Source organism: Cricetulus griseus, chromosome 6, assembly GCF_003668045.3.
Source record: "Cricetulus griseus strain 17A/GY chromosome 6, alternate assembly CriGri-PICRH-1.0, whole genome shotgun sequence".
In the NCBI taxonomy this organism is placed as follows: domain Eukaryota; kingdom Metazoa; phylum Chordata; class Mammalia; order Rodentia; family Cricetidae; genus Cricetulus; species Cricetulus griseus.
Window position 1 is genome coordinate 38,696,592 of NC_048599.1, and position 18,871 is coordinate 38,715,462.

The 18,871-nt window shown below is 38.6% G+C and overlaps 1 protein-coding gene across 2 annotated transcripts in view; it reads left to right on the forward strand.

The window, feature by feature from the left end:
* The window catches only part of Esf1 (ESF1 nucleolar pre-rRNA processing protein homolog), a 56,430-nt gene that overhangs the window by 36,487 nt on the left and 1,072 nt on the right, over positions 1-18,871 (forward strand). For both annotated transcript variants that reach the window (XM_027421657.2, XM_027421658.2), the window contains exons 11-13: positions 4,985-5,072; positions 15,061-15,137; positions 16,758-16,904. In XM_027421657.2, coding sequence (XP_027277458.1) covers positions 4,985-5,072; positions 15,061-15,137; positions 16,758-16,904 — 312 coding nt within the window. The remainder of the gene's footprint in view (positions 1-4,984; positions 5,073-15,060; positions 15,138-16,757; positions 16,905-18,871) is intronic.

Sequence of the window (18,871 nt, forward strand, 5' to 3'; positions counted from 1 at the left end):
GGAAATAATTTTTAGACCTTAATTGTAATAAAGTGGCAAAATAGAGTAAAAGCTCTACCCCCTTGATAGGATACCTTTTTTTACTACAGCTTTCTTCAAAACTTAAATAGGCAATTAGATGCCAGTAATAGAATAATTCCACAAGTAATAAAGCTAGCAGTTTCTGGGAAGATTTTCTAAGTGAGTTTCAATAAAGTATTTACTCTGAGACTTTCCCCTACACTTTTACTTTGGGGGTGGGGTTGTTTTGTTGTTTTTTGAGACAGGGTTTTCTGAATTGCACTGGCTGTCTTGGAACTCATTCTGTAGACCAGGCTGTCCTCAAATTCATGAGATCACCTGCCTCTGCCTCCCAAGTGCTGGTATTAAAGGCATGTGCCACCACCACCCCCATTAATTTCCTTCTCTTGCCTTATTGCATCAGCTAATGCATCAAGCTCAATATTGGGGGGAAACTGGTGGGGATAATGGACAACCCTGTCTTGTTCCTTTTCTCAATTACCTCAAGTTTTTCGACATTTAGAATGTCTGTGGATTTGTCACACATAGCTTTTATTATATTGAGATATATTCCCTCTAGTACTACACTCTCTTGGATTTTTATCATGACAGCATGTTGCGTTTTTGTCAAAGGCTTTTGCTGCATTTACTAATTGTGATTTTTCTTTTTAAGTCTACTTATTTATTACATTTATTGGCTCGTATATGTTACACCATCCCTGCATCTAGGATATGCCAACTTGGTCATGGTGGATAATCTTTTTGATAATATGTCTGTCTTTATCTTGCAAGGATTTATCTTGAGGATTTTTTTATATTTTTGGTTGTGAGCCTAGCCTTTAACAGCTGAGCCATCTCTCCAGCCCTTGAGGATTTTTTTTAAATGTGTTCATCAGGGATATTGGCCTGTGGATTTCTTTTTCTGTTGTGTCTTTACTTGGCATTGGGATTAGAGTGATACTGGCATGCATCATAGTAGGAGTTTGGGAATATCCCTGTTTCTATTATTCTTTATAGTTTTAAGAATATTTGAAATTTCAAATATTAAGAATATTTGAAAGTGGTAAAATTCTTCTGTGAATTCATCTGGACCTGGGCTTTTTTTTTTTTTTTAAACAGAAGCCTTATTATTGCCTTTTCGATCTCATTTGTTATAAGTCTGTTTAAATTGTTATAACTTAGAAAGCTAGTGTGAATCTAGAAATTCGTCCATTTCTTTTAGATTTTCCAACTTAATGGCATATGGGTGTTTTAATTACTCCCTTATCTGAATTTCTTTTATGTCTGTTGTAATGTTTCCCTGTTTATTTCTGATTTTGTTAATTTGGGTTAGTTAGGCCAAGGGTCTGTCAACTTGTTTATCTCCTCATAGAACTAGCTCTTAGATTTGTTGATTCTTTGTATTGTTTTCTTTGTTTCAATTTCACTGGTTTCTGCTCTGGTTTTTATTATGTCTTGCCATCTACTAGATTTGTTATCATTTTTCCCCAAAATTTTTAGTTGCATCATTAAGTCATTTATTTGTGCTCTTTATAATTTTGTTATGTAGGCACTTAAGGCTATAAATCTCCCTTGTAGGACTGCTTTTAATGTCTTCAGAGATTTTGTTGCATTGTGCTTTTATTTTCTTTTTAGTTCCAGGAATATTTTTCTTTCTTGGTTTCTTCTCTGACCCATTAGTCATTCCAGTAATGAGTTATTTATTCTCCATGGGTTTGTGTACTTACTAGAGATTTATTTGGTATTGATTTTAGCTTTTATTTAACTATCTATGGTCAGGTAAGATACATGGAGTTACTTGATTTTTCTGAATTTGTCAAGAATTGTTTTGTGTTCCATGATGTAGTCTATTATGGAGGAGCTACCATGGGCTGCTGAGTAGAATATGTATTCTTTGGTGTTTGGGTAGAATAAGTCCATTGGATGTATAATATCATTTGTTTCTAATGTTTCTCCATTTATCTTTTATCCAGATTATCTGTCTATTTGGAGGAAGTAAGGTTTTGAAATCCCCTGTGCTTTTAATTCTAGTAGTACACATGAAATTGTGTATACCAGTTTCAGTACATATATGTTAAGATAGTAATATCTTCTTGATTAACTGTACTCTTGATTAAAATGAAGTGCCTATGGTAGTTTGAATGTAATTGACTCCCATAAGCTCTTTGGGAGTGGCACTATTAGGAGGCTTTTTGGAGTAGTGTGGCCTTCTTAGAGGAAGTTTGTCACTACAGAGGCGGGCTTTGATGTCTCCTATGCTCAAGATTCTCCCTGTGTCTCAGACCACTTCCTGTTGCCTGTGGGTCAAGGATTCTCAGCTTCTTCTCTAGTACCATGTCTGCCTACATGTTGCAATATGATGTTAAGAGGCTAAACCTCTGAAAATATGTTACCCCAGTTAAATGCTTTTCCTTTATAAGAGTTGCCATGGTCTCTACAACAATAGAAACCCTAATTAAGATATTGCCCTTTATCTCTTGATTAGTTTCTGTTTGAGGTTATTTGTCAGGTGTCAGGACAATAACACCTACTTGCTTCCTGTTCCTTTTGCTTGAAATACTTTTTTCCATTCTTTCACTTTAAGCTGGATCCTATCTTTAAAACTGAGCTTCTTAGAGACAACAGAAAGATGAACTTTGTTTCTTAATTCATTCAGCCACCCTGCGTCTTTAGATTGGAGAGTTGAAGCTATTGACATTTAAAATTTTTGGAAGGTGTGCGTTGATTTGGGGGGATTTTTTGTTTTGGTTGGTTGGTTGTTGTTTTTGTTTGGTTCAGTATAAATGTTCTTAGATGTATTTAATATTTCATTAATAACAGCTTCATTTGTCTTCTTTTCTAGGGTGTGTTGGATATGCTTATTCTTTTCACTAAGAAGTATTGTTTCCACTAGTCCCTTTAGGATTGTTTTTTTCTGGACATGTACTCTTTTAGCCTTTTTGTGTTATGCAAAGTTTTTCTTTCTCCTTCAACTATGGAAGATGGCTTTGCTGGGTACAGTAGTCTACTTAGGTGGTTTTGTAGAACTTGGAGTGCATTGCTCTTCTGGTTTTCAAAGTTTCCATTGTGAAATTAGCTGTTATTCTGATGGTTTTTTCTTTTATGTGACTTAGGATTTTCCTCTAGGAGCTTTCAATATTCTTTGCTCATAGTGTTTTAACTATGATATGTTGTAGGGAGTTTCGCATGTGGTCTTGTCTGTTTGCTATTAATAGCAATTAGCTGACCATATGAGTATATTTTTCCTTAGTTTGAAAGTTTTCTTCTATCATTCTTCTGAACATATGGTCTTTGCCATTGACCTGGGATCATATATGCCTGTAATTCAGACATTTGGTCTTTTCATGGATTCCCAGTTTCTTTCCTATGTTTTGTTTTGTGTTTTTCCTTTTTTCATATTCTTTGCTCCTCTTATTCCCCTAGTTTGTCTTTAGGTTCTGATAGTATATTTTATATTTGACCAATTTTATTTATAAGGCTTTCCTCTGAGTTTTCTAATTGTGTTAAGTTTTTCAATTCCATCTTCATTTCAACTTGAGGTCTCTTCAGTATTTCTATGCATATTGAATTCCTTTCTCAAATCTTACATTGTCTTTGACATGTCATTTCAGCCTTATGTTTATATTTTCTTGGGCACCACTCACGTGTTTTATATTCTTTGAGTTGAGCCATTCAGTTGTATCTTTAAACTCTGAGCTCTTTGATTAGTTTTATGATTGTTCTGTTCTGTGTCCTGGAATTCATCTTTGTATTACTGGAGAACATTTCTACTGGACACTGGTGGATTTGGGTGGAAGGACATGCTGTCTTGACTTGTCACAGTTTTTGTGAAATGAAACCTGAAATGTGGTCTTCTTGTATTGGTTGTGTATCTGATGTGAATGCAGCAGGCTGATGTGATGCCTGGAGGTGAGGACAGGCATGAGAGGGGATGCGATTGTTCATGAACCTGGGAATTAGGAAGGGTGCAGTCATGGTGAGGTCAGGTGGGTTCACCAGGTGGAGCCGCAGCACATGATGTACATGCCTAGCTGGGCCTTGAGGCTGGATCTGGCACAGGCTACTCCAGGACTTGAGTTGGAAGGAATTGTGCCATTTATCAGTGTCTCACCACCTGGGCTTGACTAGGAGGGTCCCTCTGAATGAAGGCCCCCAGGCTGTCTCTAGGGAAGGTCACAATAGGAAGTTGGAATAAGAACTAAAGCAAAAACACTGCTTTCTCTGACTTTCTCAGGTATATTTATGTAACCCAGGACCAAAGAAGGCACCACCCACAGTAAATGAGGCCCTACTTTATCAACTAGCAGTTTAAAAAATGCCCACACAGACATGCCCACAGGCCAGTCTAATGGAGGCAATTCTTCAATTGGGATTTCTTCCAGAGTGAATGTGTCTGTTTACTTTCTGAGGACAGGGACCACACTATCAGATAATATACTTTTCTTACAAAAATCACAGTTTCCTGTTATTATTTTCTGATAATATGTGAACATATTCTTGGGTGTGTACACATATGTGTATAGGTGCATGTGTAGATTGCTCTCCACCTTTGGAGGTTGTTGTTTCTTTGCTTGTCTGGGTTTGTTTGAGATCTGATCTCACTGAAAATGGATCTTACCTATTAGCTAGACTGCCTCTGGAGATCAGTTTCAGCATTCCAGGCCTGTCCCTCCAGCCCAGCACTGAGATTACAGGTGTACTTTTTTTTTTTTAACATGGGAACTGGGGACATGAACTCAGATCCTCATTGTGTGTGCACAGCAAGCTTTTTGTCAATTGAGCCATCTCATCAGCCTTTTATTGACTATTTCCTAATTGTTGGATGGAAACACAAAAGGGTTGACTTAGAATTATTTTATAAGTTAACCTATTTTAGACTAATTTTATATTGAATTTCTTGACTTGACAAATACTTATCATTTTTTTCATATTCACTTATTGCAGTCCTTGTAATGTTGCAACTCTCTTTACATTCATCTTTAAGGCTCTTGCTGAAGAAGCCAGTGAAGATGAGCTTCCTTCTGATGTTGATTTGAATGATCCCTACTTTGCTGAAGAAGTTAAAAAGTTAGGTAAGCCAGCCTGTATTTGTGACTTTTTTCAGTTGGAATCCAAAGAAAAGGATGATACTGGTTGAAAAAACTGTTAATTGAAACTAACCATTCTCTCAAAGTTGCTAGGATTTAGATAACCTCATTAATGGTTAATAACTACGTCTGTCCTGTAGAGTTCAATCACAAGCCATATTGAGAAGAACCAAAATGCCCTCTGTATATAGAAGATATAAAATAATTCCATTATAAAAGACATTTTCCTTATTTTTATGTTATGTGTATGACTGTTTTGCCTGCATGTATGTGTACCACATGTATTCAGAGTTTGAAGAGGCCAGAAGAAGATGCCAGAACACTTGGAACTAGAGTTCTAGGTGGTTGTGAGCTGCATGTAGTGCTGGGAACCTAACCTGGGTCCTCTATAGGAGCAACAAATACTCTTGACTCTCCATCTCTCGAACTCCCTCATTTTGAGACTTAATAGTATGTTTAACAGTTTATTAGGGGCTCTTTTCTGGAAATTTTCTTCATAGCTAGCCAGATGGACTCTTAAATGTCTGATGGAATTTAGAATGAAGACTAGTGTCTGCATGGTAATATTTCCTTCCACTCCAAGTCTCTCTGTGCAAAGGCAGTGAAGAGTTTGGCTGGCATGTTTATAGTTTTTTAGTTTACATAGAATTACAATATAATAGCCTTTTCTATTCAAATATACAAAGGTATCTATGCTTAATCTTTAATCTCTTTTTCTTTTACCCTTGTTAAATGCAATTAAAAGACTAGCTTTTCTCATAGCTCCCTTTATTTTCAAATCCCTAAACTGAGATGACTTACTTCCTGTGTCTAAGGAGTCTTGTTGCCATGGTGTTTATACCACTTGGGCTTCCCAGATACTTTCATTCTTACCTTCTGGGTGTGTATGAATGTGTTTGGTAAGGTTGAGGCCATACTTGTGATGTCTGTACAGAAACCACTGTAAGTATTTCTAATTGCTTCTGTGTGCTTTGCCCTCCCCTCATCTTTCTGCCACACACATGAACTCCCAAAGGCTAATTCTTGGAGAACTCCATGCTTGCATTGTAAAGAGAATAGTTTATGAGGTTTCCCTTCTTGTTCCTCATGACCAGTGCGCCAGAGCAGTTCTCAACAGGAAAAATCAGAATAGCTTAAAATTATTTCCAGGTTGTTACAGCTTTTTAGCCCTGACATTTTATTGATGAAAGGACATTAAGTTGAATAAATTGCATTATAGGCTCTGAGACCCTTTTGAATTGGAAGGAAAAATGGAAACCAGCATATTCTGTTTTTTATCATACCTATGTCTTCATTTCTAAAAGATGATGAATTTTAGCCTTATCCTGTGACTGAAACAAAGTTTATTATGGGAACTGTAAAGCATTGAAGTTTCCTTGTTCTGTGTCCAAGTGCTTCATTGACATATGTAATCTGGGCAGATTGCAGAACTCAGAGCAGCTTTCAAAGAGTAACCTAAGTGGTTCGGTAGCATGGGGTAGCCCCATGTAAGCTTTCTCTAGTGTTAGTAGCAAACATTCTGAGTGAACAATATAGGTAGAATTTGTTTTCAATGTATTCTTTTTTTTTTTTTTCAGAATGCTCCATAAGAATTGTTTCTATCTGGTTTTAAAGGTTATTGTTGATTTAAAGGAAAATAGGCTGAGTACATTTTACATAAAATGTAAAAGGGTATCTTGCCAAGTTTGTTCATTAGATCATTAAATATTGTGATTGTCAAATGCAGTGCAGTCTGGTAGGCTAGAGCTGTAGCAGTAATAAAGACATGACAGTATCTTTTGTACAGTCTGGTTTTAGGGAAGATTACTAAAAATAGAAACAAGATGAGATAAGGATAGTAAATGTTTTAAAAGAGACTGGTACAAAAAATATAACTAGGAAGTGAAAGAGAAAATGGGTGCATCCTGTAAGTATGATAAGCAAAGAAGGCTCCCTTGAGGTGGTGATATTTGAGCTCAGAACTTGAGCATACACTACTAGAAGAAGAGCATTGCACAGGAAGGAAAGAGATGTAAAGTAAGAAAGAACATTTTGTGCGGTGTTGAAAGAATTGAAAGACATCCATATGGCTGGGTATGGTCAGAGAGGGAGTTCTGTGTGGAGGTATGGGGGAGATCTAATAGAAAGTGACCTGCAGAGCTTTTTTGTCATGACAGAATGTTAGGATTTTATTGTTGCTTATAGAAAGCCACCTCATAGCTTTAAAGCAAGAAAATGACATCACCTGATGTATCTTTTAACATACAGCTAATTCCTGCAATGAAAACTTGTTGAAAAGACACTGGTGAGAACTAGGAAAACTCAGTTTTTGCAGAGAAAGGTCCGTTGCTGGCTGGGAGAATTACTGCCTAAGGAAATACATTAAATAAGTTCTCAAGTTTAAAGAGATTGCTTTGGTCAGGATCAGTGAGAGTGGATAAAGACAAGACATATAAATCTGAAGGCCAGAGAAGAGGCAAAAGTATAGAATTTGCAGCAAGGAGAGTAGGAAAGGAGTCCGAGACAGGAAAGAACCAGCTGAACCTCACATGCTAATTCACAAAAAGAACATGCCCCTTTTAAATAGTACTGTAGGCAGAGTGCAAAGCCTTTGCCCTCGGTGAGCTAGCAGTCACTATTGGATACTTAGCACTTGTTAGAAAATACTTCCATAAAGCCACACACCATATAACAATACAGACTGCAAAAGTGATGGATGGTGGTGCAGTAAGATTTAACACCTAAAGACCAAGCCAACTTAGCTTGGGTGAAAATACTCTGTAATGTTCACACAGTGACAAAACCTACTAATGACACATTTCTTAGACCACAATCCATGTTATTAAGTGACTTCTGTCACAATGATGTCTTTTCCCATACTTTGTTTCAGTTCAATTACTTATAGTATAACTGGACTTTGAAAGAAATATGTTTGATATATATTGTATATATGCACTAACAGATGGATTTAATGAATAATTTTCAGTTAATTTCAAATTTGGTCTTCCCAGGATAGCCGACTTTTTCCTTACCAGTGTATATATACCAGTGTATATATACAACATAACAAAGAATAAAAATTGATGTTAATGTTTTGTGCTCATGATCCAATGGGGTGTAAGGGAGATAGTGTTCTAGTTTGGTTTCCATTGCTGTGATAATACACTGACCAAAACCAACTTGGGGAAGAAAAGGGTTTCTATTGCTGTGAAGAGACAACAGCAACTCTTTTTTTTTTTTGCCTCCATTTTTTTATTTGAGTTAGAAACAAGATTGTTTTACATGTCAATCCCAGCTCCCTCCTCTCCTCCCCTGCCCTCCCCCCAACTAACACCCTACCTACCCCATACCCTTTCTGCTCCACAGGGAAGGTGAGGCCTTCCATAGGGAGTCTAAAGAGTCTGTCATATCCTTTGGGATAGGGCCTGGGCCCACCCCCGTGTCTAGGCTCAGGGAGTATCCCTGTATGTGGAATGGGCTCCCAAAGTCCATTCCTATGCTAGGGATAAGTACTGATCTTCTACAAGAGATCCAATAAATTTCTGAGGTCTCCTCACTGACACCCATATTCATGGGGTCTGGAACAGTCCCATGCTGCTTTCCCAGCAATCAGTCTGGAGACCAAGAGCTCCCCCTTGTTCGGTTCAGCTGCTTCTGTGGTTTCACCAGCTTGGTCATGACCCCTTTGCTCATCACTCCTCCTTGCAACTGGATTCCAATTCAGCTCAGTGTTTAGCTGTGGGTGTCTGCTTCTACTTCCACCAGCTGCTAGATGAAGGCTATATATAGGATGGCATATAAGTTAGTCATCAATCTCATTATCAGGGAAGGGCATTTAAGGTAGCCTTTCCTCTGTAGCTTAGATTGTTAGTTGGTGACATCTTTGTAGGTCTCCAGACATTTCCCTAGTAACTGATTTCTCTTTAAACCTATAATGGCTCCCTTTATTGTGGTATCTCTTATCTTGCTCTCCTCTCAAACTTCCTATTCCCTCATGTCCTCCTCACCCTTTCTCTTCTCCCCTTTTCATTCTCATAGTTCCCTCCCCTCTCCCCCCATACTCCCAATTTGCTCAGGAGATCTTGTCCCTTTCCCCTTCTCCGGGGGATCACGTATGAGTCCTCCTTGTTACCTAGCTTCTCTGGCGATATGGATTGTAGCCTGGTAATCCTTTGCTCTATGTCTAGAATCCATATATGTTTGTCTTTTTGTGATTGGGTTACCTTGCTCAGAATGGTTTCTTCTAGTTCCATCCATTTTCCTGCAAATTTCAAGATTCCATTGTTTTTTCCTGCTGAGTAGTACTCCATTGTGTAAATGTACCACATTTTCTCTATCCATTCTTCAGTAGAGGGCCATCTAGGTTGCTTCCAGGTTCTGGCTATTACAAATAATGCTGCTATGAACATAGTTGAACAGATGTCCTTGTATGAATGTGCTTCTTTTGGGTATATGCCTAAGAGTGGAATTGCTGGATCTTGTGGTAGACTGATTCCCATTTTCCTGAGGAATCGCCATACCTATTTCCAAAGTGGCTGTACGAACTTGTACTCCCACTAGCAGTGGAGGAGTGTTCCCCTTTCTCCACATCCTCTCCAGCATAAACTGGTGTTTTTGATTTTAGCCATTCTGACAGGAGAAAGATGGTATCTCAGAGTTGTTTTGATTTGCATTTCCCTGATGGCTAAGGATGTTGAACACTTTTATATTCCTCTCTTGAGAATAATCTATTTAGTTCCATACCCCACTTTTTAATTGGATTATTTGGTGTTTTGGAGACTAGCTTTTTGAGTTCTTTATAAATTTTGGAGATCAGCCCTCTGTCAGATGTGAGGTTGGTGAATATCTTTTCCCATTCTGTGGGCTACCATTTTGTCTTGCTGACTGGACCACATCAACTCTTGATAAGGAAAACATTTAGTTGGGGCTGGCTCATAGTTTCAGAGATTTAGTGTATTGTTGTCATCACAAGAAATACAGCGGCAAGCAGACAGATATACATGGTGCTGGGGAAAGAGTTGAGTCTTGATCCCCAGGCAGCAGAAGGAGACTGCTGCACTAAGCATAGATTGAGCATATGAGACCTTAAAACCCACCTCCATAGTGACACACTTCCTCCAACAAGGCCACACCTCCTAGTAGTGCCTCTCTCTGTGGCCAAGCATTTAAACACCAAAGTCTGAGGGGGTCACTCCTATTTCAACCACAACAGCATACTTGTCTGACATTTCCACAACAGCCCATGATCTCAAGTTAAGAACCTGGAAGGAGGTAGGAACTGAAGCAGACACTGTAGAAGCATGCTGCTTCCTAGCTTACACAGCTTCCTTTCTTTTATCACCCAGAATCATTTACCCAGGGGCGGCATGACCCACAGTAGCTAGACTCTTCCCACGTCAGCCATTAATCAAGAAAATTCTCCATAGACATGCCCACAGAACAGTCTGATGAAGGAAGTTCCTCAGTTGAGATTTCCTTTTCCCAAATATGTCTGGGTTTCTGTCAGGTTGACAAAACCAACTAGCCCATATGGAAGCATACTTATAACTTTAGGGAAGTCAATTCCTGAAGGAAGTCAGAAAGGGGTGTGTCTTTTAGTATGCATCTCCAGATATAAGGTTTGACAGTTGGTTCTTTTTTCCCTCCAATACTGTTTAGACAGTAGTTATTCTTAAGGGGAGCTGGTGTTAGCTCAAAATTCTTGGTTTTGTTTGTTTGTTGTTTTGTATTTGAGCTATAAAGTAACTCAGGTGACCTAAATTAATACATGAATGTATTGCCACAACATTGTCTTCTTTGTTAATTTTTCAAGATACATCCTGGCCATTAGTACTTTAGAAGTAAAATGTAGTCATTACTTAAAGACTTATATCTGGTTTCCAAAAATATTCAAGACATGATTAGAAGTATGATACGCCACGTTTTGTTGATACTCATGGGAGACCTGCCCTTTTCTAAAGAGAAATGGAGGGGGAATGGATTGGGGAGTGGAAACAGAGGGGTCCTGGGGAGAGGGACTAGAGAGAGAGGAGAGAGAAGAAAGTACAGCCAGGATGTAAAATAAATTTATTTTTTTACGAAAAGTATGTAGTTCAAGTCCTGTACATAAACAGGACAGTAAGTAGTATAAGAAGGTGAACTTGAATATATTTATAACATGCTTGTCCTTGGGCATCTTGTAGAGCTAAACTTCCACACCTTATAAATGCATAAACTTTCAATATATGAAAGAATTGATTTTGATTGATGCCAGATGTGGTATTTGGGTTGGGTTAGGAGCCAATGTAAGCACCAGAGATTTGTTACAGTTTTTCCCCTTAAACTGAAAACTTGTTACCAAGAGAGTTATGAGAGTTTTGAAAATATACTTCTAAGATAAAAGTTAATTTTTTTTCCTTTGGATATGAAATATTGGAAATTTTTTTATTGCTGATTTGTAACTTTTCTTTTTTTGGTGCTAAGGATGGATAGAAGGCCTCCTGCATACAAGACAAGCAGTTGACCACTGAGCTACACCCCAGCCCTAATTGTATAAACTCTATAATAAGATTTTGCTTTTGAAAAAGTAGGACTTTTTTTTTTAAATGTATCCCTTGTCTTGCCGTCTTTAAGTGTTTTATAAACCACCATGAAATTCAACTGTATTTTACCTTTTTGACTCATTCAGTCAGTATGTTACGTGTTTACAGCAAACTGGTTGTATGCTGCATTACAGTTTATAAGTGATATTTGCACCCTGTCCTCAAATCCATTTTCAGCTCACTTTATAGTTGACTATATTAGGTAATAGATTGCTCAGGAGCAGTTGGTAGTTGGTAGAATCTGAATCCTACTGTGCTTCTGCAAGGATATTGTAAAGATTAGAGACAGCCAGGACCCATGAATATAAGCTTGGTATGAAAAAAACACTTTTTTGTTGTTTTGTTTCTTAAGCAAAACCATAATGTATCACCCTAAACAAAGACTGGTGATGTTAGATGCAGAAATTTGCATCAAAACAGGGGAGTCAATGGAGGGCCTTACCGTCCCCCATCTGCTCAGTACTGAGACCTTCCTACAATTGCGGAGGGCCATTGCTGTCTGTCCCATATAAAGAACTCAACTAAACTAGAAGAAGCTTTTCTCAGACACTAGAACTAATATGGAATTTCCTTATAGATAGTCCTATTACAGACTTTGTTTTATAGTACATTATTTTCCATCATTAAGCTTTTTGCTTACTGTAACCAATACAGGTTACATCTTGGTGAGTGAAAAGGCACAAATAGCTAGAATAGCCAAGAAATAAAAGAATTGAGAGAGATTTATTACCTGCAGTAGATTAGTTCCACACAGAGGTTTTCTAAAGCAGTGCTGTCTTCAGTTCAGCATAAAGATATTGGTCAGGGAGCCTACACATTCATAGAGGTAGGCATATTCCTAAGCATGATCAGTTAAGGAATACACTGTTGAGCATGCTCAGCTTAAAGTCAGTTCAGGACAAATAACAGACAACTTTTGAGGCATACTTAGCTCAAGACTATAGAACTTGTTTAAAGGTTAAAGTAGGAGCTGACAAAATGGCTCTGGAGGTAGAAGTGTTTGCCACGTATACCTGATGGACCTGAGTTTCATCCCCAGAAACCCACAGTGGGTGAAGAGAACCAGTCTCACAAGGTGTCTTCTGATAATGTGCACAGAATGAAGTTCTAAAAAGGTTGAAATAGTAGGTGGGAATATTTTGGACAAAGTCAGTCTGTATCATGAAGTTGGTGGACAGGAATATCTCTGGGCATGATCAGTTCCCCCACAATGTTTTAACTGACAGGACAACAAAAGAGACTTTGAAAGTCTGTTACTTAGATAGAACAATTATTTCAATTTACTTTCTGTAACTATAAAGTTCTAACATCTTTTTCAGAGTCTTGGTTTTTATGTGAGTCAATAGATTTGGTCCTTATGTACTTCTTGCAATATTCCCAAGAGATTTAAAAAAAAAAAAAAAAAAAAGCTTTGTGTTTCTTTTGCTTTGTTCTGGTTTTGAGACAGGATCTCATTATGTACCCATGCTGACATTTCAGGCATGAATGATGGGGACTGTCTTAAGAAATATTTCCTACTTGCTGGGAGATTCCCTAATAAGATAATGCATGTAACCTGAATCAAAAACTGTTTTTAAAAAAATGTGCCCTCTTCTTGAATCCCCAGGACTAGAGTTTCAAGTGCTTGTGAGCCAACATGTGGGTGCTGTGAACTGAATTCAGGAACAAGTGCTCTCAACCAGCCATCTTTCTAGCATCTTGGTTGTTGTTACTATAGAGAGCATTGGGGTGTGCTAGTTACATTTCTCTTGTGATAAAGCACCATATCCAAGGCAACTAATAGAAGAAAGAGTTTATTTTGGTTTTTGGTTCCAGAAAGTTAGAGCCCATCATGGCAGGGTGGAGGCAACAAGTATGGTGGCAGGAGCAGGAAGCTGAGTGCTCACATCTTAGCCCACAATCATGAAGCACAGATAGTGTACTAGAAATGATGTGAGACTATAAACACTGTTCTCAGTGTAATGCCATACCTAGCAAACCTCCTCAGACATCACTACCAACTGGGGACCAAGTATCCAAATGCCTAAGGCTGTGGGGGACATTCCTCATTTAAACCATTCTATTGGATTATTTTTGCTTCATTGTTTGGAGATGGGGTCTCAGATAGCTCAAGTTGGCTTCCTACTTCCTGTTAGCTAGGGGGAATCTTACCTCCAATTCCCAAGTGCTTCAGTTGCAGGCATGAGTTGAACCACCATGGCTGGTTCTATGTTGTGTTGAGGAGCAAATCCAGAACTTTATGCATGCTAGGCAAGCACTCTACCATCTGACCTATATCCCCAGGCTAGGTTTGTTGGTTTCTATTCAGTGGAACAAAAAGCAGTTTATCAAAAAGAAGACAGTATCCCAGGGGTCACAGAGACCCAATGAAGTTTCCTCACACTCAGATACACAAAAGAAAGAAAAAAGTCATACCATCAACATAATTACTGTGGAACTTAAGACATGTATGTGTAATCAGACAATGATGGAAATAATTGCAGGCATCTTACAGTAGTAGGTGCCAAGCAGTAACTATATTCTTAACAGTTTACTCTAGTCCTCAGAGTCCCTAGAATAATCCTACAGGTAGTTGCCATTACTAAATTCCATGTTTGTGGCTAGAAAGATGGCTCAGTGGCTAAATTTAAGCACTCACTTCTTTTGGAGAGAATTCCATTTCAGTTCCCAGCACTCATATGACAACTCAACTAAAGCAATTCCAAGAGACCTGATGCCCTCTTCTGATATCCATGAGTACTAAGCATGCACACATATTGCAGGATATAGCTGAGAGTGTGAAGTTGTGAAGGTGCTTCCCACCACACTGAAGACCTGAGTTTAACCCCTGGGACCCAATTGGTAGAAAAGAAAAACCAACTCCCACAAGTTGTCCTTTGGCCTTCACACTTGATGTGGTACATGCATAGCCACATACAGACACACCAAAATAAATTAATTTTAAAAACAAACACCTGTTTTACAGATAAGGGCATAATCTGATTCTCTTATTCATCCTTTTAAATAACCTGTGTGTTGGAGGGTGTTTTCTTCACTACAGAAGGACTTTTGTTCAGTACATGGTCTAGTGATTCTCTTTACTAATTACTGGTGTTGTTTTGGTTTTGAGTTGGCCTTATTATTATATCAAGCTTAGAAGTCACAACCCTTCTTCCTCTGCTAAGTGCTAAAATTATAGAAACATGCAACCACACCAACAAAAATACCTTCCTTTCAATACTTAGTCCCCTTCCAGAAGACTTGTATGCTCTGTTGCTACCCATGGACTTCTTTCAGTGTTGTGCTTTTCCTTCCTGGAGTTTTGACAGTTATTAAGATTATTCCTAGATATTTTGCATTTTGTTCATAGTATAAAGAGATTTTTGCTGTTAATCCTGTCATTATAACCCTCCTCTGTTGGTTTGTTGTACCAGGTGTAAAGAAAAAATCAATGAAATCTACAAAAGACAGCTTATCTTCCGAGGAAGAAGCTGACCTAGAAAAGCAAAAGGTAGAAAGGCTCATTGTTAACTGTTTATCGATGATTGGTGTGTGCAATTGAAATGATGTGGTTCTAATTATAAAACTGTGGGTTTCCAGTGGGTTTTATAAATATATTATAAGATATATAAATATTTTAGACACATAGTTTTTAAATGTTACCTTTATCCAAACACTATTTCTCCAACTAATATGAAGTCAAAGTTTCTCAAGTCCTTTATGACTGAGAGGAGATATTCTCATTCACACCATCTAGTATGACCAAGACAGAAAATACTGTTGTTGAAACATAAAATAGTATTTCCATATCCTTTGGTTCTATTTGAATCTGCCCTGTATTACAGTTTCTGTTACAGCTTGTCAAATGCTAATTTCTCTTTTATTGTTAGTAAATGTAAGAGCTGGGCAGTACTCAGGAGGCAGAGGCAGGAGGATCTCTGTGAGTTCGAGGCCAGCCTGGTCTACAAAGCTACACAGAGAAACCCTGTCTCGAAAAATCAAAACCAAACAAACAAACAAACCCATTAGTGCAGCTGGGACAGTATATGAGAACACTGGCAGTGGGTCCAAGATCTAACTCTAATGTACAAACTGACTTAGTGGGGCCCATTCTATATGGAGAGACACCTTGTTCAGTCTAGACACAGGGGTGTGGGGGGTGGAGAAGTGCCTTGTTCCTGCCTCAATGAGATAATGGGACAGACTTAGTAGACTTCCAGGGGAGGCTTTATCCTCTCCGAAGAGCAGATGAGAGGTGGGGGGAAGGGGTACCAGGAGGAGAGGAGGGAAGGGCAACTGGGATTGGAATGTAAAAAATAATTTTTTTTAAAAAAGAGAAAAAGAAATGCTCTGATGCTTATGCATAACCAGTGGCTCTGGCAGTGGGCCTTGACTGGCCACCTAAACTGTTCAGTTTAATGCATTTTTCTATTCTCTATCCATTACATGTTAAGTAGAACTCATAAAGTTACTTAAAGGTCCATTCATGGACCATGGCTCTAGAAGGAAGTAGAATGTGAGTGCCAGTGGTGGAAGGAAAGGAAATTCAAGCATGTCTGTGTGTAAGGGTCACAGAGCATGCACCTGGGTGTTTTCTCCTAGTGCTTGTGGTTGTTTACTTGACCCTTGAGGTATCTCTAATCTCATGCTCAATAGAAACAGAATGCTTGGTCTCAGAGGCAAATGCTGAGCCCAGTTCATGAAAGTATATCAGTATTGAGAGAGGCAAGAAGAAGAAGGGGGGGAAAAAAAAACAAGCAAAAGAATTTTCCTAGTTGCTAAAGTACACATCTGGAAACTAATTTGAATCACCAAGAAAGTTTCCTGTCATTGCATAAAGAGAACAAGGTGAAGATGAAATGTATTTGACAGACCCGGGGCTCTTGTTCCTTCTCCTGCTAATCAGATTACTTTACAGGGTTGGAAGTCTGTCCTTTGCAGAAGGGCTGTTACTTCCCTCCTTCCCTGTAGCTAATCCATCCTCACATCACAGCATGGAATGGATGTGAAATGTGTGTCTTGGGCCTCTTTCTACTCTCCACTCATTGAGTATAAGCAATTCTCAGAGTAACAGCTCAGGAAGACTCCACTGTACATTGGAGGGTTTGCTTGTTTGTTTTTCTCTCCATAGGCTGAAATGGCCTTGCTTGTAATGGATGAGGAAGAGGACAGTAAGAAACACTTCAACTATGACAAGATTGTGGAGCACCAGAATCTGAGCAAAAAGAAGAAGAAACAGCTTATGAAAAAGAAGGAGTTACTTGAGGATGACTTTGAGGTAACCCGAAGCACAAGTCTTTATTAGCTTCTTGAAGGTGGAGTTAAATCTAAAGTCCTCTCTGGATATAGAAATTAGGCATGAAGTTACCCTTGAAAAGCCCTTATCAGGGGTCCCTAATGGTGGCAAGCAACTGTCCTTTAACACAGTGCATCCTAGAGTGGATCACATCTCGGTGAGTTAGTTACCTTTAATTTGGTAGCCATGTTACAACAAAAACTTGGAGCCTTTAAATATTTAAACTAGAAGCAGTGGTGTTCATGCTATGAGAGGTCAGCTGAGGGTTCTCGTGACATTGGTCTCACACTCACTATGGACACAGTAGCCAACATGGTGGGCAATGCTTTTTAATTTCTTTGATTCTCATTGCTGTCACTTTTCCATTTTCTTCTTATGGTGAGTACATGGTCCTAATGGCCATATACATGAGTTTGAGCCTCCCACCGTAAACTTTAAAATATCCACTAAGAATTACTTAACAGCTTCCATTGTGAACGTGGAAGGAAAGATGGGTGAGCTTTGAATTTGGTCAAAGTGGAAAAAAGGACATTGGTTTCTTTGTAGCATGTAGAAGGATTGCAGGCCACTATGGCTCCACCTTCTTATATATGCTTCTGTTCCCATGAAGTTTCTGATTGGTTTTCTAATAAGAAAAAGAATATATTATAATATTAAATATATTAAATATTAAATATATTAGATATTAAATATATAAATATAATTTATATAAATATAAATAAAATAATATATTATTTTCATGAGGACTGTGGAGATGATTCAGTGGGTAAAGAATTTGCTGAACAATCATGAAACGTGTGTTTGGATCCTAGCACCCACCTAAAAACTAGCAGTGGTAATATATACCTATAACCTGAGGGCTGTAAGAGATGGAGATAGGCAGATCCCAGGGACCTGCTGACTGCCAGCCTACCCAGGTGATGAAACTCCAGCTTCAATGAGAGAAACTATCTCAAAATAAAAAGTAGAGAGCATTAAAGAAAGACACCTGTCAACAGCCTCAGTTATCACTGTAACTAAGTACAGCTATGATCCATGTCCAGTAGACTCAGGTTTTTCTCGTTCATCACTGCTGGATTGAAGGGTACATTTTTCAAAGTAAAATCATAATGCCTTTTTAGAAACATAGAGGATAAGTTTGGGGTTTGTATCTTAGCAAATCTTGGACTGGAGTGTGAATTTCTTTGCTTCCCTCCCGCCCCACCCCCACATGTGGTTCTAGGGTGATTAAACCTAGTACTTCACACACAGGTTTTAGGCAAGCACTCTACCATTGAGCAACATCTGCAGCTACCATCTTGTGTTATATTTTGAAACAGGGTTTTGCCAAGCTGCCCAACGTGGCCTTGAATCTGAAATCCTTCTGAGTCAGTCTCCTGAGTAGCTGGAATTACTGCTCCATGCTACCTGGCCTAGCTAGTAGCTACTTTTTCTTGACACCAAGTTTAAAATTTATTAAAATTACACAGGATGCAGTGACTGCTTGAACTCCAGGCAATGGAGCAATGTCGTAATTGACTTATTTATGATGGACAGAAGTCAGTCTTAGGCTAAGCAAAGAGCAGAAGCCCTTGCCTTGAGAACCACTTCTCTAGTCAAAGTAATTATTCCAGTCACTATACACATGGACCACTATTCTTCCCTTTCAAATATATTGGTTTGGGGATGAAGAGAACAGTATCCCCTGTACATTTTGGTTGAAGGTCAAGCCTTAAAATTCCATCGAGTCTACCCTGGACAAGTGGCACAGGCCTATAATCCCAGCTCTCAGAAGGCCAAGGCCAGGAGGATCCTGTTCAAGAGCAGAAGGTTCCAGTCCAGCTTGGACTTAAAGACAGACCTTGTCTCAGAGAACAAAGTAAAGAACCTTTCTTGAGATTGCAGAAAGTAGTTCCAATGTCTCGTTGCACAGTACGCACACCTGTGTACTAATGACCAGCAGCTCTTTG